We start from the raw sequence: 23,039 nt of genomic DNA, 5'->3' as shown, positions 1-23,039 counted from the left end.
AAGTAGTTTATAATTCACACAAAGCTGAACGTGGCAAACAAAAGTGCTCTTACTCATACATTTAAGAAGACTTTATGTAAAACCTGTGTTAGAAGATACCCAGTAGTTACTGAGGACAGCATGGAGATGATATATAAAAAATATTTTGGGGGATTATCTTATGCTTTGTTGAAAAAAAATTCAGGTTATTTTTTGAAAAATTACTTAGGAAGAGATACAAAGGAAATCTACAGAAAAAGACAATGATATCCATCAAGCACATTTTAATACTCCTTCACTACGAATTCTTTCTCACTTAAAATTATTTTCTGCATCACCCAATTTCCATAGGCGAGGCTTCTTCACATATCAAAACCAATGCTGACATTTATTATTTTGGTTTCACTCTCCTTTTGGCATCTTTATGTTTCTTCCGACAGTCCTATAAAAACATCAAGCCTTTGTTAAAAATAAATGTGAATCATTTTCAAGGTGTTCAGTAGCTATAAAAATAAAATTCAGGTTATTCAATGTTAGAATTATGTAAACCACTATGGGAGTGCTCACTTTGAATGAACAAAGAGTATTCAAACTTTCTAAATGTCTGCCATGGAAACTGTATTTTAGTCTTCCAAAAATCTTGTGATTTACTGATACTTAAGTGTGGCTGGAGCTCGGGTCCCTAAGTTGGCTGTTCTGCAGGCTGCTAACCTGCACCAGGTGTGTGACCTAAACAGTGCCCCTCCGTGCGCTGGAACTGAGCATTTAAGTCATGGTCTCAGGTGCTACCCTTTGTGTCTGAAACATTACACCAGGCAAATACTAACGAAATAGCACATTTTAGGAGACAATCAATACAGAGATAGTTACTCACCATTCGCAAGTTGTTTGTTCTAGTCTCCCAAGAATTCCTGCTAATATTACTTCCCACTCCTCTCCAGAATAAATCAGAACCTACAAGCAGGAGATTAATGCCTTTAAAATGGATGATACACTAGCGCTGGCATTATCAAGGGCTTCAATTCTAGTTAACACCATTTCCCCCCCCTAATTTGTTAATTTTAAGAATATATATCCATTTTTTTACAAAATGAAAATATAGAGGGACACCAGGATGGCTCAGTGGTTGAGCATCTGCCTTTAGCTCAGGGCATGATTCTGGGGTCCTGGGATCAAGTCCCGCATCAGGCTCCCTATGGGGAGCCTGCTTCTCCCTCTGCCTATATCTCTGCCTCTCTCATGAATAAAAAAATAAAATCAAAATGAAAAGAACCAAAATGAAAATATAGAACTTCTAGGATTTTACTGTTTATGTATTACTATTATGTATCTTGGTTTCTGTTTGTGCTAGGCTTTAAGAAAAGAATTCACCAAGAGCCTGAACTTTCAGGGTCCTAAAAACAGTTTTGCAGGTCTGGAATCTAAGCAAGTTCCCATAACAAAGAAGCCCTTGTTGATGATAATTGATGGGGGAACAGAGGACTAGCTGAGGACAAAGCACAAGTCCCAGGCAGCACATAGACAAATCCTTGAAACAGGCAGAGGGACATTCCTCTATGGACTCAACTGTCTTGATGTTAATACTTTGCTGAGGGCAGAAGGCAATCTTAGCCCGACCCCCAGGATCCTGTTAGTCTACTTTAACTATACTAACTACTTTAACCACTTTAACTACAAAGGAATATAAAAACTCCTTTATAAATTTCCTTTATCTTTAACCTCCCAAGATACATGTTGGTGATCGTCCCCGAAGCACATGGCCCACCCATATACATCCAAAAGGTCTCATGACTCAGGTTTTATTAGACGGAGGTAAGTGACCTCTTCCTAACAATAGCTATCCTGCCTCAAGGTCCTGGAAACCTGGCTTCCAAAATTCCTTACAGAGTATGCTATTTCCAAACCCCTCCCAACTCCCAGGTATATAATTAGCCACCCCTCACAGGCCCAGGGCAGCAGCTCTGCCTATGGGTCTTGTCCCCATATTTAATAAGACCACCATTTCATATCAAAGACATCTCAAGAATTCTTCTTTGGTCGCCAACTCTGGACTTCACCCCACTAAACCCCACCTATATTCCAAAATTTCATCAATAACGAATGAGGGAGGGAGGTGTGAGTGGGAGCTCTCAGTATTCCAGGGCTTAACAAGTCCATCAGCATCAGCCTAACAGGGACCGCTAAACCACATGGCATTGCAAAGGGTCACAATTTTTGCCAAATGCTTCTTTCCTGGATGTGTGTTTCTGTATTGGAATGTGTAGTGGTGAGAACTGTACTGTTTCCTGTTTTATACCACTTAACGGAGAAATGGACTTACCACCGAGTCTTTCATCATTCTTAGAAAAAAAGAAAAATCTAGTGCTCTCTTTTTCAGGTAATGATACTTCTCTGAAGCAAAAGAGGAGAGAGAGAGACAGATACTGGTTAGTTTATTTCAGTATTTCAGATGAAATGTTTCCACTGCAAATATAAGTGAACCATTCCTTAAATAGATCTCCTCTCTATTTGCTCATTTTGGTTTAAAGTGACTCTGCCTTGTCTCCATTCAGGATTCCTCTCTTGTATCTGAAACTTTGGTAACAAGGACTGTTTGAAGTCCCACACTGGTTGCGACGGTCTCATCCCACTATTGCTACCCCAACCAGCCAGTGTTTCCTGTGGGATGGCTCCGGGGTCCTCCTTCCAGACCAGGGACTTCATACCCCCCAATCCAGTGCTACCCAGTTTGAAGGAAGAGGAAACATGCTTCCCATCACAAAAAGGCTAGAGAACTCTAAAGGAGCCGAGAAGGAAATTACGTTGTCTTGTGGATCCTTCCATCAGCAGGTCTGAGGCTTTCTGCAGAAAGAAACTGCTTACCTGGACTTCCTGCCTTCTGTTTCTTCAGCAACATCCTCCTCTCCGGAGCTGCTGTCTTGGAAACGAGAGGCTCCCTGCCAGACAACCTTCCCAATTTTCACTGCCTCGGCTCTGTAGGTGTCTGTGTTGTCATGGCAACAGAAGGGGACAGGGCTGTAGCCACACACACTCATTTGGTCACTTTCACCATGCACATATATCTGTAAGTGTCCAGGATCTTAACCATTAATTTAAAATAGGTAGCATCTTTTTAGATTTTTAAATACGAATTGAGAGAAGGTGTCCTACTTTTTGGCATTGCCAGGGTGATCTGATAAAGAATATGATAATACTATAAAAAGACATAAAAACCGAAGGTTTATAAACAGGCAACATAATTTAAAAGAAGGAACCCAAAGAGTAGCACTTGTGCTAGCAAGAGAAGCTTAAAATAGAGCGCAATGCAGTGAATACAGGTTTCCCTCCTGTATTCATCACTGAGGAAAGGAATGTATGTTTACACTTTCTGGAGCTGCTGAAAGTTGTGCACAGTGCCCCAGGTTCCCCAAGCACCAAAGTCATACCTCCTAGGTCATGGAGGGGTCTCATCGCTCATTCCAAGGCCAGTTTCTCACACCTGGCTCTCGGCTGTAGGAATTACCGTCAATATCACAGCAGCTCCACTCAAGAGTTTGCAACTGACCCTGGTCCTTAAACGGACAACATGGGCCAGAGCATGCTGTCAACAGAGCATACGGTGACTGTACCACCGTATCTTAATTACAACTAATTTTGAAAAACTGGACCACTGTCCTCCTGTTGGAGGAGCACAGAACTGACATGAAGTACTGAGTGCTGATCTTCACATACACTGTGTGTATGTGAGCATGTACTCTTGTGGAGTTTACAGTGAACTTCCAGGAACGCTCTTTCCACTGTGAACACCAGAGGAGGAACAGTGGTCTCTCTTACCAGGGGAGACTGTCCCTAGGTAACAGGCATTGCTAACTTTGGCTCATGTTGGCCTTTACAGGTAAACTTTCTGAAATGGAATGCAAAATTGTATGTTTGTTGTTTTCTTCAGGTTCTCGCCCACTTCCATGGAGAATGTCTGAAACAACTGGCATATGGATGACAAAGTAGACCTGTCTAGAGCCAAGGAGTGTGTTTCCTCCTTTCCCTACCAGATGGCACTGGCTTCCCACAGGTCCTGGCTTTTCTAACTGCACGTAAGGCATGAAGCTATTTAGATGAAGGGCTTACTATATACTCTTGGGGATTGTTTCTACTCAGAAGAAGGCAGGCTGCACGTCACTCTCTGGCTTCCCTTGGTGTCACACTGAGCTCCTGCTATGTTGTTTTTGGCCATATGACACCGAATCTTATATTGTTCATCTGATGGAAGAAAAAAAATTCCTCCCTCTGCTAATGTTGCACCATTACACTTAACACAGAATCAATCACGTTCAAGCTGCCTGAAGGGAAAGTGTTAAAAAAAAAAATTAAAAAGTACCTTCTTTTACATCTTTAACATCTGAATCGAAAAAGGAGAAGGTGAAGCTGCTAGGCTGCTCAGCCCCAGTCGTCAGAGTGGTGGGGTTATGGACTTCCACTTTCTCACCATCACAAGTCTCATTAGAGGGTGTGTTGTCTGTTGTTTCACTGGAAACTTTTGTAGCTTGAAATATTTCTTTTAAGTCCGCAGCAATGCTATAATACATCTCCTTAGACACCTCAGGCAGCTTCTCGGCCTCCTCCCTTTGCTTCCTCCGTTTTGCTTTACTGCAGTAAAATTTACAGACACATCACAAATAGACCATCAGTTGCCAGAAATTACAAGAACACCTTGGAAAACAAATCTCATTCTTTCAACAACCAAGAGGATTCACATATAAGACTCTATTCATAAAAGCAGAAACTGACCAATAAGCTTTTAATACACAAAACTATGCCAAGCAACTCCAAACATTATACACAAATCATATCATCCTATCCTCTGCACATTCCAGAAATCACACCTGAGATATTAGCTTTAAGCAACAAAATCACTTAACTGCAACATGCCTGTTACCTCACTACAAAACAAACATGCTTAAACTGTTAACTTCTAAGTTCTAAAATGCTGTTTTACAAAATTGGTGTAAAAAGATTGTCATAATTAAATTTTAAAAATGAATTATAAACATGCTAAGTCTATCTTGATATGAAATGCTGATGTTACTATATTCCTGCTCTGCATTTATTTTCTTTGATCTCAGACAAAACCTTACATAGCTGTTTCCAACATTGAGTTTTGAGCTATTAAAAGATTAAAATCCGGGCAGCCTGGGTGGCTCAGCAGTTTAGCACTGCCTTCAGCCCAGGGCCTGATCCTGGAGACCTGGGATCGAGTCCCACGTCAGGCTCCCTGCATGAAGCCTGATAACCTCTGCCTGCGTCTCTGCCTCTCTGTCTTTCATGAATAAAATCTTAAAAAAAAAAAAAAAATTAAAATCCTTTTTCCTATTATAGCCCACTCCACATATCATGAATAATACTGGGCCAAAATTCTAACTGTATTACCTAGAATAGTAAGTGAACAAGATGTCCTAAATGGTTATCTTATTGGGAGAGACTATCATGGAAAGAATTTTTTTTTTTTTTAATATTTTACTTATTTATTCATGAGAGACACACACAGAGAGAGAGGCAGAGACACAGGCAGAGGGAGAAACAGGCTCCATGCAGGAAGCCCGACCTGGGACTCGATCCCGGATCTCCAGGATCACACCCTGGCTGAAGGCGGCGCTAAACCGCTGAGGTACCTGGGGCTGCCCTGGAAAGAAATTTTTAATACTTCATTTAAAACACCAACCTGCTAGGATTTAAGACAGAGATGCCCATGAAACTGAGCTCTATGAAAAATGGCGTACTTTAGTCAGTTCCATGAGATTATCCCTGAACTACTATGTGGTGGTTTTAAAAGTGGTCCGAAGACCCTTTGATCCTTTTTCCTTAAGATGTGGAATTCTGCCATTCCCTAGTGTGGGCTGGGCTTCATGGACCTTGAAGAATGCAATGAGGCAGATGTGAAGGGTGTGTGACTACTGAGGGTCACAGAAGGCACCACAGCGTTCTTGTGTTCTCCCCTGCACATCGCCAGCTTTGGGGGGAGCCAGCTGCCATGCTGGAAGAGCACGCAAGTGCCCACACGTAAGGCAAGCACCTGAGGCCTCCAGCCAACAGACATGTGGGTGGGTCATCCTGCAGGAAGTCTTCTGAGAGCGTGAGCCACAACTACCCAGTGAAGCATCCCTAAATTCCTGACCCACAGAAAATAGGACCTAAAAGGACACTGAGGTAAATGCTGTTGGAACCCAGATGGAAGGGATCCTTGCTCTGCTACGGCACAAAGCTGGACAGCACTGTGTCACCTCCATTAAAGGAGAACTTGGGAAATGCCTACAAATAGGGAATGAGCTAGGAAGACGTCTGGGAGGGTCTGAAGGTATCTGCTGGTTTCTTCTTGCTGCCTGTGGTACAAAATGGGCAGACAGTGAAACTAAAGACTTTCTTATAGGAGCTTGGACCTCATGGTTTGGAAGACCCCTAATTTCTAGAAGGCAAATGACATGAAATTTAAGTAATGGCCTCTAAGCAAAGATCCAATCTAAGACACAGGAAAACATGGTCTAAAGCAGGTGCTGGCAAACTATGCCCAAGAACCAGATCCAGGCTGCTGCCTAATTATATGTGGACTGCAGATTAAGAATATCTTTTATGCTTTGAAATGGCTGGAAAAATAAAAACACGATTTTGTGACATGGATAGATTATGTGAGTGTAAACGTGTCTGGCTAATACTTTTATTAGAACACAGCCTCCTTCACTTTGCTTCTGATCAGCTATGGCCATTTCCCTCTCATGAAGGCAGAGCAGAGTCACCACAACAGACAATATGCTTCCTGTCTGATCTGTAACAGAGAAATCTATAGACCCCAGTCTAAATAGAAAGAAAATTCCTTTGTTAAGACCCTCGTCATAGCTCAAAAACCTCAACCATCTGACCAATAAAACTCCTAAAGACTTTACAGGTGGCGTCTCAGCAGAAGCCTACAGTAAAACAGCTTCTCTCAGAAATGACTGGTGGCTGTGGTTTCTGCCTCATGAGAGTAAACCTCAAGAAGATTCACAGGAGGCCCTCCAATAGTTTAAGAGAAATAGATTAGCGGAAACACCAGCTTGGATCGACAGGTATAAAGGCATTCTACAGTGATGAGGCTTTTGGATTCCCACATTTCTACAAGCAAAGAGCAGGCTGAGAAAAATCATTAAGTCACCAACACATGCCACCATTGACTAAAACAAAAGGATGATTCAGAAGGCAGAGTCAAGAACCACAGAGATTACCAGTCCTGTGGTTCTAGCCAAAAACTGCCCACACTTCCCGGTCTGGACCTTAGAGTTGCTGTGGGCCAGTGACCCCCATGCCTCCTGCTTCCCTCAGGTGAACAGCGGGGCTGACAGCAGCCATCCTGAGCCTGTGCCACCACTGTGTGTTTGTGGAGGGAAAGGTGACTTGTCCCTGTAAGCTCACAGTCCTCTTGTCTCTCATCAGAAGAGCTGTACTAAAGGAGCCATGACCATTGGGCCTCATCTGCCTCTAGATCTGATTTGGATGAGAGGACCCCAGACTGTGAACAGATACTGTACAAGTGAGGCTTCTGGGGCCTCCAGGGAGGGGTGAGTGTATCCTGCATGTGGCAAGAATGTATACACAATCTGTGGCCAATGGGCAGATTATGGCAGTTTCAAGTATGTTCACAAATTCCTCATTACTTCTCCCCTTAAGAGGTGTAGTTTCCAAGCCCCCCACCCCCATCACAGTATATGGGCTGGAGTTGGTGACTTGTTTCAAGAAAACTGAATAAGGCAGATTGTCAGTGACTTAAGACTGAAGGCTATGGCCTCCTCCTTCTCTTTGGGTCATCTGCTCTGGGAGACACCAATCCCAAACAGCCTTCACTTAGTTCTCCGAATGGCAGCATTCACTGTAAATACAACGCAGTCAACAGAACTAAAAGGTTACTATCAATACATTACGGTTAACTCAACTCAAGCCTTGTTCTCACTTTCCCATTTTCTTCACCAAATGTCTTTTTTATTCCAGGTTCTAACTCAGCATACCGCATGGCCCTTAGTGATTTTAATGGTAGGAAAATAAAGGCACTAAACCAGGCAGAGTAGTGGTTGCTCCATGTATTTGCAGTTTTTAACAAACTGAGTGTGACAGCAGATGCGCGGGAAACAGCAGCTCTATCACACTACAGCAGAGTAGGCGACTGAATCGCTGCCCCCAAAAAGATATGTCCAGGCCCTAATTTCTAAAACCTGTGAATATTCCCTTATTTGGAAAAAAGGTCTTTGTAGAGTTATTAAGTACCTCACAAAGAGGAGATTTTCCAGGATTATCCCTAAGTGCAATCACAGGTGTCCCCATAATAGACACAAAGATGAAAGACACAGAACAGGAGGCCATGGCAGCCACAGTGAAGGGATGCCATGGACTGCTGGCAGTCAGTGGAGGCCAGGAGTGAGGTGGGACACAGACGTTTGCCCCCGGCCTCCTAAGAGAACACAGTTCTTCTAATACCCTTGATCTCAGGCTCCTACTCTCCAGAAATGCGAGAAGATACCTTCTGTGGTTTTCAGCAAGTCTATGGTGATGTGTTACCACAGACAAGAGACAGTAATACAAGATGGGGACACCACACGGGCCCAGGAACATGTGTCACTTATATGCATGAGATCCCTTTGTTTAAAGGGAAGACCTTTTCCACCATGACAATAGTTTCACTCTAACTTTTCCCTCCCTGGTCCTAAACAAATACGATGCGGACCAATGGGCGGAGATGGGTTACTGTCTATTTCTCTCCTTGTCTGAAATGAGATTAGTTTCTATGATCCTGCTACAGAGAGAAGTACCTGATTTACCTTTCCTTTGGTTTATCATTGCTCTTCCTCTCGTAAGTGGAGTGGTCATGCCTTGTTGGATCATAACGTACGACGTCCCTGTGTACATAACGGACATGAATAAGTTGGCAGAGAGAAATCAGAACATAATGCAAAAAATTAATAGCAAATTATAATTCAACATTGGGACAATTCCAGTTTTTGAGCAAGACAAAACCACACACTCAAAGAAGAGTATCAGAATCTTATCAGAAAGTCATATCTTAAGTTACCTAGTTTGGAGTTTCTCTGAATCTTTTTTTAACATTAAAAATTATTTCACACATACTAAAATACAGATAAAGCTGGATTTGCATAAAATATTTTATATTTTAAATTAATTAAATTAAAATTAATTATAAAATATAATTAAACATAAATTTAATTTAATTATATTTTAAGTATTTTAGTAGTGAAAACAGGGGGAAGTGAGTAAAAGTATAGAAAGGAAAAGTGGGGGTGCCTGGCTGGCTCAGTCTGTAATGCACATGACTCTTAATCTCCAGATAGTGAGTTTACGTTCCCTGTTGGGCAAAGAGCTTAAAGAAAAGCAAACAAAGCCCCCCCCAAAACAAAAAAAAACCAGAGAAGTGATCACATGTTGGTGACTGGAGAAGCCGGTGTACCAGGGTTCTCCAGTCACCAACTGGTACACCAGTTTCTACAAATTTTGTGTTTAAAATTTTCTGTAATGAAAAGTTACATTTATATAGTTTTACAGTTAATATTGAAACCACTGCCCAGCTGCTTCACTTGAAAGCAATGCCGCTCTGACATCTAAGCACAAAAATAGAGAAAAAATTTTAGTTTCTTGAAGTGAGCCACTGGGTCAACAATAAGTGTATTTTTGAGGGTCTGATACATTTTGCCAACTGCCCTCCCTAGGATGTTAAAATGGCCTCATTTTTTTTTTTTTAATGGCCTAGTTTTAAACTGAGTTCAATTAGGCATTTATGTCCAAGGAAAATAGGGTGTAACAGACAAGAACATAAACCACACCTAAATTTCTTGGCAGCTACTGATCCTTTGTGCATAGAGTTGCTCAAGGTGGTGTGCAAAACACTCTGCACGACGTTCAGGGCTTTGAGCTTCTCTGCAGCAAGCTCCTCTTCCTCGGCTGTTTTCTTCTCATTTACCTCTTAGAGGGAAAGGGACATTTAGTAATCTCTTGGCAAACAACTTGAGGAGCCTCAATCATCAATTATCAAGTATCAAACATGGGCAAAGCACGTTCAGACAGGAGAAAAATCCAAACCCATTTTCCTAAGCTCCCCAACCCCATGACCCTCAGTGCCACAGGGAATCCAGAAGTCACATGACCAACAAATGAAAAGTCTCATTTCCACCTGTAATTATGAAAACAATCTGCATTTGATGGCTTTCAGTGACAAGTCAAAGTTTTTAAGGTAAAGTCAAAGTTTTAAGGTAATGTAACATAGCAAGATGCCAATCACAAAACCATGGAGATTACAGACTCTGACTTTCTAACACTCTAAAAACCTATTTTATATTACATGTCAACTTAAAAATGAAAGATAGTGATGGATGGCAACTCTCCTATCACGTTGTGAGACAGTTCCTCGGCCTTTGATTCAATAATAAATGCTGCAGGAAGAGCTATGTGTCCTACACACGCAGGGCATCATGGACCCAAACGCTGTTACACTGTTATCTTCAATGACAAGAAACGCAAACATCATACAACAAACACAGCTAGTCTGGATTACAGACCAAAATACAGAGATGCCTGGAAGATCCCTGAACTCACTGCAGAAGATAAGCAACTAAGTAGATACCTGAATAAAACACTAGTTTAAGTAAGTTCTCTATAGAAATCCCCCACATGTCTAAGGATTCAAAGGAGGTAGACACTATGTTCAATTGCATCAAGAAATGCTTTATAAACCAGGTGTAGTCTAAGGCAGGAAAGAAAAGTGGATCCCTTGAGGGGGTGTCTGCCAGGTGTAGGAAACAAAATGAACACATACATTGAAGAAAATGCAGTGTTTACAGTGTATTAGGTTGAATCACATGAATGTGCTAATATGCGACAACTTTCACTTTGAAAAATGGCAATTTTCATTTTGACCTGTGTCACTTGCCTGCAGAAGAGTCATTGTGATTCACTAAAAATTAAGCCTGAAAAGTTGGGAGGGAATGAAATAAAAGGTCCTCTGACTGTGCTAAGGATGGATGTGCCACCAGCAGATACAGGGGGGTCTGAGCTGCTGGAGAGAGAACCACAGGTGGCTTGCATAGCATTACTGCGAGCAGAGACACCAGTGAGAAACGTCCATCAGGCGCTGGGAACAGAACAGTCTGGAGCAGAGGAGACCCACATGTGGAAACAACTCATGGACAAGGAGAGGCTGAAGCCACAGGGAACCTAAGGACCTCAGGAAGCATCTTAACCTAGAAGCAAAGAGAATGAGGAGGAAAATGAGGGGAGTTAGGCTGCAGGGGGAAGAGAACATCTCAAAGTGGTCAATAGCGACAGAAGCCACAGGCAGGCTGCAGAGGTGGGAGCCTGCGGTAACGCCAGGGCACTTGACAAACCAGGCATCCACAGCTGTGAGGGAACACAGATTCAAGAGGCCAAAGCTCAGAAGGCAATCTCCAGTCACAGCACCCAAAGCAGGCTATTCCATGGCTCAGAAACACAAGTTGGTGTGGACCCTGTAAAAATTACTCTATGAACCTTGGTTTTCAGAGACATAGACTACATAGAATACTCACCTCAAAGAATCAGAGTGTGCATTTTCAATAAAAAGCCACCGCTTCTGAATTACATGCACTTTATGCTTTAATTTCAAGTTTAGAATGAAAAAGATGGGAGTGGTAACTAGAAAGCTGGCAGGGTGGAAGGAATGGCTTTTCTGGGGACCCAAGACCTAACTGTGTTCCGGGAAGAAGGGCAGCACAAGCCTCACGGTTCCAGGTCTTGAGTGCAGTGTCTTGTCAACCACCTGACTTCACAGGGACCCCCAGCTCTGACATCAGGACTGTTGGGACAGTGAGATATTTACCTTCCTGCTCCTCTTCACTGTCACTCTCCAGAAATCGGGAGTCCATGCGGAATCTGTGGTCGGTGCCGAAGTGAGACTGCAAGTCCATGAGCTACACAGACACACAGACAGCTCAGCTGGGAGCCATGTTTCCATGACCATGCTCTTACACAAGACCCTGCACGTGCCCCTCCCACACCCTGGAGTCCCAGACAGCAGCTCTACCCGGGTGGACTCAGTGCACCACAAACGATGACATGTTGCAGGTGGGATTATCTGGTCTTCACTAACCTTCTGCCCAGCTCTGCCCTCAAACTGAGGTTTAATTTGGAACCTGTGACTATCATCTTCGGATCCAGATTGTTCATCCTCGCTGCTATCAAACAGCCTCCCAGATGCTCTGCTCATGGACTCCTGGAACAGAGATACACATGGTGGACGCACACAGCAGTGCTCATTAACAACTGAGGCAATCTGCAATCTTCCTCTCTCATTTAAGAACCAGTAACCCAGATGCATCTCCCAGGAAAGGGTCGATGGTTAGTATAGAAACTCCTAACTCAAGCACATTGGCATGGCCTCTTGGGTCACTAAGCGGGGAGCTCTGAGGACAGCTGGATTGGGGGTGGGGGGGCACTGTCTGCAGGGTTTCACTAGTAGTGATGCTGCCTGGCAGATTATGTGAGGGGAGATTCATATGGGGGAAAGTCTCCAAGGCCCCAGGTGTTGGTGCGAATGGTGGTCGGAGGTGCCCTGGGGGCTCAGGAGGACCTCATGTTGAATGTGGCCGTTGTGAGGAGGCCCTGGTAGCCAAGAGTGGTGGAATGCCCACAAGGATGTCCTCAGCTACCTACCTCCATGGGCTCCTCACCCAGATGGCTTTGCTCCTCTTTGTCACCGTCAGAGTCAAAAATGATGTGTGTTGGCTTATTCTCTGGATGACCATCCTAGAGGAGTGGACAAAGGTATCAAACCATAAGACAGCCCCTTGTCTCCTTTCCTGGCCAAGGCCCTGTCTCATTCCTTAGTGTGAATGCCACCACCCACTTGTTTCCTAAGATGGAAAATTAAGACTTCTTGCCCAGTTGGTCCTCAAGTTAGTTCCAAGTGTGGACCTTCCTGGTATCTTTTAAGTCTATTCCCACTGTCACTGCCTTGGTTCTGGCTCATGACCTCCCCTGTTGTTAGGGCCTGAACCATCTTTCCCAGGTCGAGCTGGCTACTGTTTTCTGTGAGGGACCAGAGAGAAAATATTTTGGGTTTTGTAGACTACATATAATCCTGGTCTTGTATTTTCTTCTTTAAAATGCTTTATAAACATAGAAAGCATTCTTGGCTTGGAGGCTATACCACAACGGGCCCTGGGCTGGATGCCTATGAGCCGTAGTGTGTGGATTTCTGTTTCAATATACACACACGAATCTTCACCCCCTTCTTTCCACAGCCGCAGAACAAAGTCCCACATCCAGAGCCTTCCTGCCACTTGCCCTGCTCTTCACTCCAGCATCCTCGTCCCTGTACATCCCAGTTACACTGACTGCAAACTCTCCTTTGTACAAACTGCCCCCGTCTTCCCCCGGAATGTCTTTCCTCTCCTTTCCCACCCTTCTGCCTCCATCAGCCAGTTCCCATAGATCCCTCTACCTTAGACTCTGTTCAGGCTGAGGGAGCCCCCCACCACTCCTCCCAGCTGACTTGCTGGGGTGCATGGGCACTCTTCTCTCTGGCTTCCATGGGCCTGAACTACGGCTCTGTGCCCACAACACCATGAGCCAATGGCCGCCAGTGGCACCTCAATCCTCATTCCACAGGCCTAGCACTGCTATGATGGCCGGGACTTCACAGACATGGTTGTTGAAAGAATGGGTAAAGTCAGCATAGAGAATCTTAGCAGAATATATATGTGAATTCTGACACATTAGGACGCATCACAGAATTACACCAGTTATAGCTTCCAAAGGAAAAGAAATCACAAATAAAACTTTAAAATGTTTTCAGTGAACAGAATTCAATCTCGATTTCTCTGGTATAAAGATACAAGGTGACAAAAGCTTCTAACTCAAGGAACACAGCGTGAGAAGGGTGGGTGCTGGGATGCCTCCACAGGAAGGAAGGGTGGACTTGTGGTGCCCAGACCAGGAACGCACTCACCAAGTCCGCCAGCGCATTATGAACCAGCTTCTTCCGCACTTCCTTAGCTTTCTGCCTTGCGTCCAAGGCTGCCAAACGCTTCTGATTGTCTTCAGCATGCTTCTGCTTAGCATCAACCCTGGAATAACTGTTCACACCAAGAGGGAAGCTGGCACTGCTTTCTTGAGCATCTCTTTTGGAAGAGTCCCCTGGTGCTTTCCCAGTCGCTGGCTGGCCACTCTGCCCGGAGCCCTCTCCAGCCTCCCTGGTCCTGTGGCAGCAGTCTTCATCAAAGCCTACCGTGAGGATCTTTGTACCAATACTTAAAGATCTCTCATCTTTTAATGGCAACAGACTAGGAATAGGATTTCTACATCCCACTTCCAAACTGCTAGGGGACACCATCATGTGATCCTGGCTCTTGAAAGCAGACTGTCTCTTTCGAGGTTGAGTTTGGTTTGGGTCATTTGTCCTCCTTGCATGTTGGAGAGGAGTTATTTTGCTTGATGAGCCATAGGCAGGTGGACACCCCTTCTCCACAGACATGCTGCTGGGACCAAGTTTCAAGGAATTCTGATCTGTATTTACATTGTCAGAGGCAACATTCTCTTTTAAGGGTTTTCTTACTGATTCTTTTCCATAGAGACAGCCCACCCCCTTGAAAGCCTGGAATTTTGGCTTTAAGTTGTTTTCCTTTGATTTCTGTTTTTCACAAGCATTCTCTTCTCCTTCTAAAAGGGCAGCCACAATCTCCTCGGGACGGATACACGGCCGGGCTCTCTGCAGGCCACCTGGAGCCCTGTCAGCCTTGGCGGTAGTTTCCTGGCCACTGCTCTCAGGATCTTCTGGAGACTGAAGGTCACCACAAGCCAGCTGTTCCAGATCAGCTAACGTGAGCTGCACACGGAGGCAGTTTTTCATCATGGCGTCATACTCTTCATCTCCCGAAGACTCAGAGAATTCTGCCTCAGAACCTGCATCTTCCCTGCTGCTGCAGTGGGGTGTAACCCTAGCACCAACGGCTTGCTCTGGGTTAGTCTTTCTTTTTTGTGCTTTAACACAATGATCTGAAAGCTCACAGTTTCTTCTATTTTTCAAAGATGTTTTCTTGCATGCAGACCTTTCCATCTGTGAAAACTCTGTGTTTTTGATCTTACCAGCCTTTTTCTTTGCTGTGACAATCTCATCTGTATCTCCTGAATCATAGTTGCTTTCATTTCCTAGAACATTACCTTCCCCATCCTGGCAGGAGACGCCACTGATGCCTAACGCTGTTACGGAAGGCAGCTTTTGGACACTTGACTTGAAGTCCCCTCGTACGACTTCAAATGGCTCATCTGCAGAGTCACCCACTGAGGACCATGTGGTTTTCCCCAGGCTTTCCTCTCGAGCAATCACTAGTCTTATCTCCTCTTCAGAATCAGTATCGTCATCAGACATATGATCTCTGCTCCTGGCAGCTCCCATGCCAGAGGTCTGAACAAATACGTTTTTAAGTTTCTGGCAGTGAGAAGCAGGGGCATGGGGTGACTGAGTAGTGATGGGTTTACAGGGCACTTCCTGTGCTGCGTCTTGCTGTGTGGGATGTGGACTCCTCCGGACCGTGTGGGGTCTGGCTCTCACAGCTGGAGATGCAGCAGGTGCCTCGTTCTTCTGCACTTTGACTCTCTTCTGGAGGGGGCTGTGAACAGCACAGAACTCCCCTCGTTGCTTCTTATTCATAGGGTTATCCCCGCCTTCCAGTTCCCAGGTGAGGCTGGAGACAGGGGTGGCATGTGTGACATCCTCTGCAATCTTCTTTAGGTTGTGGCAGTATTTTGATGGGTCATACTTCATGATGTTACCACAAGTCAAGGAATAAAACAGAAGCACCAGATTTTAGGAAAACCCATCACTGTGGTGAAGTACAAGGACGAGTCTGATCTTGAGCAGCTCCCTTACTTGGCCTGCCCTCCCTTTCTCATCAAGCAATATGGGCACTTCCCTGGGTGACCTCAGGTCTGTGAAACTGGCATGTCCAGAGTTGAAACCGAGCACCATCATGGTTCACCCGCAGGAAAAGCAAACCTGTTCAGGTTATATTCCAGGCACAGGGGCCACAAGCAGTTCTCTGTGAACCTGTACTGATACCATAAAGCAGGGCACAGGGGCATGAGCAGGGCACAGCTGGGTGTTGCACATCCTTCACTCCAACTGTACTTGGCCATTCCTGCCTCCTCAGTACTGGCTCATTCTAGCTCTGATTCTCCCAGCTCAGTAACATCCATTCCATATTCTGGTCACTCTCCGCATTTTGTAGGTTTTTTTTTTTTTTTTTTTTTTTAAGATTTTATTTATTTATTCATGAGAGACAGAGAGAGAGAGGCAGAGACACAGGCAGAGGTAAAAGCAGGCTCCATGCAGGGAGCCTGACGTGGGACTTGATCCCGGGTCTCCAGAGACACAGGCAAAGGGAAAAGCAGGCTCCATGCAGGGAGCCTGACGTGGGACTCGATCCCGGCTCTGCAGCATCCGGCCCTGGGCTGAAGGCGGCGCTAAACTGCTGAGCCCCATTTTGTAGATATTTATTAGAAAGCTAGTAATTCTCTCCCAGGCCTGTTTTGTTGCTGACATTGTCCAGAAAAATTCTAGTTAATGTCAAAGTGTTGTGATGACAGCTAGCATTTGCTGATTTTCTAAAACATGAATAGGCAAGCATATGTTGCTTTGGGAGATCACTCCTAATGACAACTAAATTAGCCTTTGGTAACTACTGAAGGCACACCAAATATGTGAGATGTGCCAGGCGGTGTCTCTTGTTGCCCAGCTTCACACTGTCCTTGAATGTCCTCCTCTTGCTGTTGGTGGCTGCTACACAGGGAAGGCTGAGAAGATGTCAGCTTTCCTTGACATTAGGGGCCCTGGCAGGGGAGCAGGAGCAGGTGTGGCCAGGCCTCCAGGGGCCCCAGGTAGCACAGCAGTTGTGAGTAATGAGGACATACCTCTGGTTCTCTGGGTGGTAGTGGTCTGCTGCAGTGGACATACTGACCATCAGCTGCTTGCTCCTTCAGCACCTGTTTATCCCAGTTGTATATACCACATCCCCTTTGGAATACCTGGAGCTGCTTTTGCTTCTCTGACTGGCACACAAGGTTACAGCTCTATCCACAAGCCTGTGATGCTAGGAATTCAAGGTCCTAGACAATCTGACTTCATTTCCTCAAGGGAACAGGTATCCACATTTGCACATCCAGGGTACACATGACTTCAATTCACCATTCTCCTGCCCATCTATCTACATGTTCCTACCTACCACCTTCCCTCTGCCTGGTCTTCTTCCTATCACTTTCTGCTATGCAAACCATACCCCACCTCCTCCAATGCCTTCTTTCACTACAGCCGAGCTGCCTCACCCTTCTGTAGTACCGAGGGAATGGCCCTGAATCATGTCAAACAAGTTAACAGGTTCAAGTGCTTTGACAAGTGTCACTTATGTCACTCACTAGTATAAAACCTCTTTACACTCTCACTTGCCTCTCATTATTTCATACTGGTAAGCAGGTAGGTCTTATCTTGCCTAGAGATGTAGAACATAAAAATTTAAGCATCTAAAATTTACTGACAGAGGCAGTGAAATTCTAATGGGATGAAGTGAACTTCTGTAAGTATCCGCTGCTGTGGTAAATAATAGTTACTTTGAAAGGCCAACTGAAAGGATATTTTACGCTTATGTTGATTCTTTAGGTGAAGGACAGGTAAGACTCTTCCAAATTTACTCACAACCCAATTCTAAAAGAAAAAAAAAAAAAGAATACATTTACTATGTATGTCAGAAATGGAAAAAAATAACTTCATTGTATAAACATAACTTTAAAAATCAAACTTATAGTAAGTCATGATTACTGTTGGGTTTTGTCTTTGATGATGAAACATGAGTTTTCAAAAAGAGTGTATGAGTAAAGAAAAACAAGGACAAGTGGGGCAGCTATGAGTCCCATATAAATCATGTAGAATGCAACAAAAACACCAATCATTAAAAGTTGTAGCCTCACCACATATGTCCCTTGGGAGACCCACCTTCACTTGGATTTTGATTTCTTCCTGTAAGATGAGGGAGAACTGTGCTTACTGGAGACTTGTAAACACACTCTGAAAACCATAGAGCACTGCCTGGGTTGTGCTTCAAAGCAAGGGAAAAAGCAACTGCTCTAGACACAGCACCCATGGTCACACAGACTGAGGACTCGGTTCCTGGGCTACTCAGGCTGCCAGTAGAGACTCACTTTGTGCCCTGGCACTTCTGTTCCTGGCACAGCTTTCATATGGAAATCCACCACTTTCATCTTTTCCAAAAAGCTGGTATTGCCTATTGTTGATTTCTCTTTCTTTGCTTTTGCTTCTTCTCTTTCTTGGGCCAATCTGAATAAAAATAAATAAATAAAAGAGTTGAAAGCTAACCATGCTCTCAACAATGTTTTTTTTTTTTTTTAGATCCTGTAAAGCTGTTTCACTTCATAGTGATTATTTAGGACCTCTCAATTTTCCCCTCTATCCTCAATTGCTCCACTCTTTATGAGAAAGAGGTGCCTTTCAGAGCCCAATCTGCCAAGTCCTGATTATTTTCACCTTCTAAATGGAAAGAATGTAGAATGCCATTTCAAGCTTCCAATTCAAACTCCCCCAACTTATTCAGGCCTGGGCAGCTACACTGACCATCCTCATGGGCTTCTTTGCCTCTGGTCTGTCTCCTTTATGTTCCACCTTCCAGAATGACAGAGTCATGCTTTTTTTTTTTTTTTTTAAAGATTTTATTTATTTATTCATGATAGTCACACAAAGAGAGACAGAGAGGGAGAGACACGCAGAGGGAGAAGCAGGCTCCATGCAGGGAGCCCGACATGGGATTCGATCCTGGGTCTCCAGGATCGCACCCCGGGCCAAAGGCAGGCGCCAAACTGCTGCGCCACCCAGGGATCCCAGAGTCATGCTTTTTAAGCACACATGCCCAGATATTCCCAAGGAGCAGCACTACATGCTCACCCTGCTCAGAACCAGGGCTCTACCTCCTGCAGAGTAGGCACTGAATTGCTAATGGATAAAGTCCCATCACTACCCTGTTCACAGAGGCCCTGAGCTGAAAAGCCGTGTCAGATTCTCACCGTCCTTCAAACTCTGCCTTCCGTAGTCTACTTCCCATTTCCTGGTCCTAGAACAACTTAGTCAACTCTTCTGGTCACGCCAGCTATACATCCCTAAACTGGTTCCTATTTGGAAAGTTCCCAAACCCACAGAATCTCTCTCCTTGAGAATAGTATCTCTCAGGATCTTAATATGCTCTAATGGTTATTACAATACCTTATTTTTAAGTCACTTGCAAAATTAACCTTATGCCTCTCATACAGGGACTTCCTATTATCTTTGTGTCTTTGTATGATTATATCATAAACAGCCAAAATCAACATAAGCGATTTGGTAACGTCTACTAAAATTCTAAATGTACATAAGCCTGTGATATAGCAACTCCTCTGTGGACAAAAACCCAAAAACCCCTTGCACTATGTAAGACCATCCTCAAGGTTCATCTATTATGAGAAGTGGAAAAGTCTAAATGTCCATCATCAGAGGGGGACAACCAAGTACCCTGTGGTATAGTCTATTTTCTAAAACAGTGCTAAATCATTACAAAAAAGGGGGATCATCTACAGCCTCACAGAAGGTTGTGTTTACAAAGATGAAGTAGGTAAATATACCCTAAGTTGAAACATATGTTGGGGGCTCCTGGGTGGCTCAGTGAGTTAAGCATCTGACTTTGGCTCAGGTCGTGATCTCAAGGCCCTGGGATTGAGTCCCGAGTTGGGCTCCCTGCTCAGTGGGGAGTCTGCTCCTCTCTCTCTGCCTTCTGCTACCCTTACCTGTATATTCTGTGTCAAATGAATAAATAAAATCTTAAAAAAAAAAAAAAAACAACATATGTAAACATACTGCATTTTTTTGTGCATCTGGGGTTGTAGGGAGTCACAGTTGAAAGGGATTTTAGGGCAGCCTGGGTGGCTCAGTGGTTTAGCGCCGCCTTCAGCCCAGGGTGTGATCCTGGAGACCTGGGATCGAGTCCCATGTCGAGCTCCCTGCATGGAGCCTGCTTCTCCCTCTGCCTGTGTCTGTGCCTCTCTCTGTGTCTCTCATGAAAAAATAAATCAAATCTTAAAAAAAAAAAAAAAAAAAAAGGGATTTTAGCTCTACTTATAATGTTTGAATGTTAAGATCACAGTAACACACTACTTGATAGTTTCAAATCAATTATGTAAATGTATAAAACCACTTACAATATAATGAAATAGGGTTTAAATTCATGCAGAACAAATCTTACCTGTGCAAAAAACTTTCTTTTGCCAGTTGAATTTGTAGTGTTCCACCTTTCCATTTTGTTTTATTTAAAATAGACATACCTATAAAGCACAGAATTATTACCCAAATACATAGTGATGCAGAAATATATGGCAGTATGTGCCTTTTCTAATTAGCTAGTACCAAAAAAGCACACTTGTTTTTCACAAAGAGGCACAGAAGAGATACAGCAAACACGACCAAGGGAGAAAAGGCCTAGATCCTGGTGTCAGCTCTGTGACCCACCAAGGAGTCCTTAAGTTCTCTATCAACCAGTGTTCCTGAAAGAACTGAATAAAGCAAACGTGTAAAACATAGAGCGAAATTTATCATTCTTCCACAAAGATATGCTAGGAACCTCAGGTGAATGACATTTATTTGACATTTCATCGTTATCACTCCTACTAAAACTATAAAACATGAATTAATTTTAGAGAGTGAATCAGAAAACACTGAAATCCTGTAGAACTTCATTGTCTCACGCTAATTATTGCTATGTAACTTGCAAATAAATTAGTTGCAGACGACTAAACTGGGTTTCAACTGCTACGCCCCAAAAGCGGATTCTTATTACCTACCATCAACTTCATTAGTAATAACCACAAACAGAAGTTTCTATGTTTTCGGTACTACACTAAGCACAAATGTTTTACTCAATTTAAACTTTATGGTGATGACATCAGCAGTATCTCTGTCACATTTCAGATAAGTAAACGGGGGCTTCTAGGTTAAACAATTTGTCACAAGTCACATAGCAGAGCTGTTCTTAACCACCACTTATTTCTCACTAAGTAAGAGAATACATCAATTTTTTTTTTTTTTTTTTTTGGCAAATGAGAACACAGAAGGCTGATGGCTCTCTTTCTCCATTAGCATGTTTTCTTTTCAGTGTCTTGACTTTGCAGCCTCTAATAAGTCGCACACATTACTGATAGAGATTTCATAATTTTAAGAATATAGTCTTACAAGGGCATGCTGTAAAGCCCCCCTAAGGATAATTAATGAAAAGAATATGCTGCCTGAGAAATGAACACACCAGGAAAGGAAGAGATTGGCATAATATTCAATGTTTAACAGTTTCTATGAACATGTGTTCTCTTGTCTAAAATATCTGAGAATACCACGTTTGAGCAATGATCTGCCATATGTCTGCTGCCGCCAAATGGGATGGACCTAAATCTGCTGAGTTGTAGGATGTTGGGATTCTCTTGACCATGGCTATTGCTCTGGATGTTTCTCAAGTGGTGGTTAAGGTTTAGATTTAGTACCAAAGTTATTCTAAGTTATACAGTGACATCAACTGGCAAATAGAAAGAATAGAACAATCTTACTTACATTTGTTCAGGTTTTCTTCTGCCACTCTGATGTTGATATATGCAAAGACTTTCTGTGGGTTTCCTTAAAAAAAAAAAAAAAGGATTAAACTTTTACCCACAGAATGTAAAAATGATTAAGTTTTTAACTTAGAACAATGACCTTTGGAATCTTACTTTTTCAAAGAAAAATCTTGTTTTTCATTGGATACAAAGATTGCATTTTTGTATGCACGTATCAAAATATTTCAAAAGAAAAAGAAGGGTTAAGCAGTTAAAGTTTCAATTGTATGTTACAGTCTAACAGGACACCTGGTAAATATTAGAATTTTAGCTTTGTAAATGGAAAGCTGCATGTTTCAGAAAGCAGATGTTTTGCAATTTAGAATGCCTTTTGACTTCAGAAATGTAAACCTGGGCCAGTTCCACATTTTATATCACACCTTCGCAGCATGGGCTGTACACACACCACTCCGCCCTAGGGCTTCCCTACTCTATGACACTCCACAGGGATTGAACAGGCCTTAAGGACCCACGAGGACGAGTTACCTTGGTCATCTCTCCGAGTGATCATCTCTACCTCGGAAACGTCCCCGAATCTGCTGAACCGGTCCCGTAGGTCCGCGGAGGTCACGTCCCGGCCGAGGCCGCCCACGAACAGGCGCTTTACCGCGTCGTTTGCCCTCATGTCCTGCGGGGAAAACACGTCTCCACCCACTCGGAACGGTCTCCTACTTCTTGTCACTTCCGCAGCAAACCCCCGCTCCTTTCCCCGAACCTCCAGATCACATGGGTCGCCGGGACCTGGGTCTCCCTCCGAATTTTATCCGGGGACACTCTGCTCAGGCGCTGAGTCCGTGTCCTGGGAACGCACTTCGTAACCGCAGTCGTACACCCGCGCAGACGCGGACACACTTCCCCGCCACTGATGTGTGCAGCTGTTAGTGTTTTCCCTTCATTCGTTCGCCCACTTGGAGTGCAACCGGTGGAGACGAGACGTGGCCTGGGCACAGACCGGTGCTCCTCCGTCCGTGACGGACACACGGGGGAGGCAGGTCCCGCGCGGCCACACCGCGGGCGTCTGCCCAGCGAGGCGAGGACAGGCCGTTTTTCCACAGCTCGCACGGCGGCGACTCAGGTAGGGTGAACCCGCGCCGAAGCACACCGTGACCACCTACTCTGATCTCAGAGCCCGGCAGGCTGCACCGGGAAGGGTGCTGGAAAGCCCTTCTGGGGTTAGAGGGCACGGACCTTCCCCACCCCCCAAGACTGCCAGACCCCTACCGCACCACGCGCGACTCCGAACAGCGCCCAGAGCCGCGCTAGAGCTCGGGGCGTGAGCTACCGCCCCCAGCTTTCCAGGGGCCTCCCCCCACCCTTCCCTCCCAAAGACCCAGAGACGACCCCGCCTCCTCCCG

The 23,039-nt window shown here is 44.3% G+C and overlaps 1 protein-coding gene across 2 annotated transcripts; it reads right to left on the bottom strand.

Annotated features, from left to right (window-relative positions):
• Positions 1-248: 248 nt before the first annotated feature.
• Positions 249-22,999, bottom strand: NOL8 (nucleolar protein 8). Of its 2 annotated transcripts, XM_041746375.1 has the most exons (17): positions 22,400-22,999; positions 22,171-22,312; positions 21,644-21,706; positions 20,292-20,370; positions 18,208-18,343; positions 17,645-17,713; positions 13,967-15,784; positions 12,670-12,762; positions 12,107-12,229; positions 11,837-11,927; positions 9,810-9,948; positions 8,793-8,870; positions 4,334-4,602; positions 2,842-2,962; positions 2,300-2,370; positions 854-933; positions 249-421 (listed from the first exon to the last, which is right to left on the bottom strand). In XM_041746375.1, the coding sequence occupies exons 2-17, from the start codon at positions 22,307-22,309 to the stop codon at positions 371-373; spliced, it is 3,420 nt and encodes a 1,139-aa protein (XP_041602309.1). In that variant the 5' UTR covers positions 22,310-22,312; positions 22,400-22,999; the 3' UTR covers positions 249-370. The 2 variants fall into 2 exon arrangements, with proteins under 2 accessions (XP_041602309.1, XP_041602310.1); XM_041746376.1 differs by lacking the exons at positions 20,292-20,370; positions 21,644-21,706; positions 22,171-22,312; positions 22,400-22,999 and having other exon boundaries at positions 13,967-15,785; positions 18,208-18,251.
• Between the last annotated feature and the right edge of the window lie 40 nt (positions 23,000-23,039).

The sequence above is a fragment of the Vulpes lagopus genome, chromosome 2, assembly GCF_018345385.1.
Source record: "Vulpes lagopus strain Blue_001 chromosome 2, ASM1834538v1, whole genome shotgun sequence".
Classification (NCBI taxonomy): Eukaryota; Metazoa; Chordata; class Mammalia; order Carnivora; family Canidae; genus Vulpes; species Vulpes lagopus.
The sequence above is the reverse complement of the archived record's forward strand: the minus strand, read 5'-3'. Positions and strand labels throughout refer to the sequence as shown.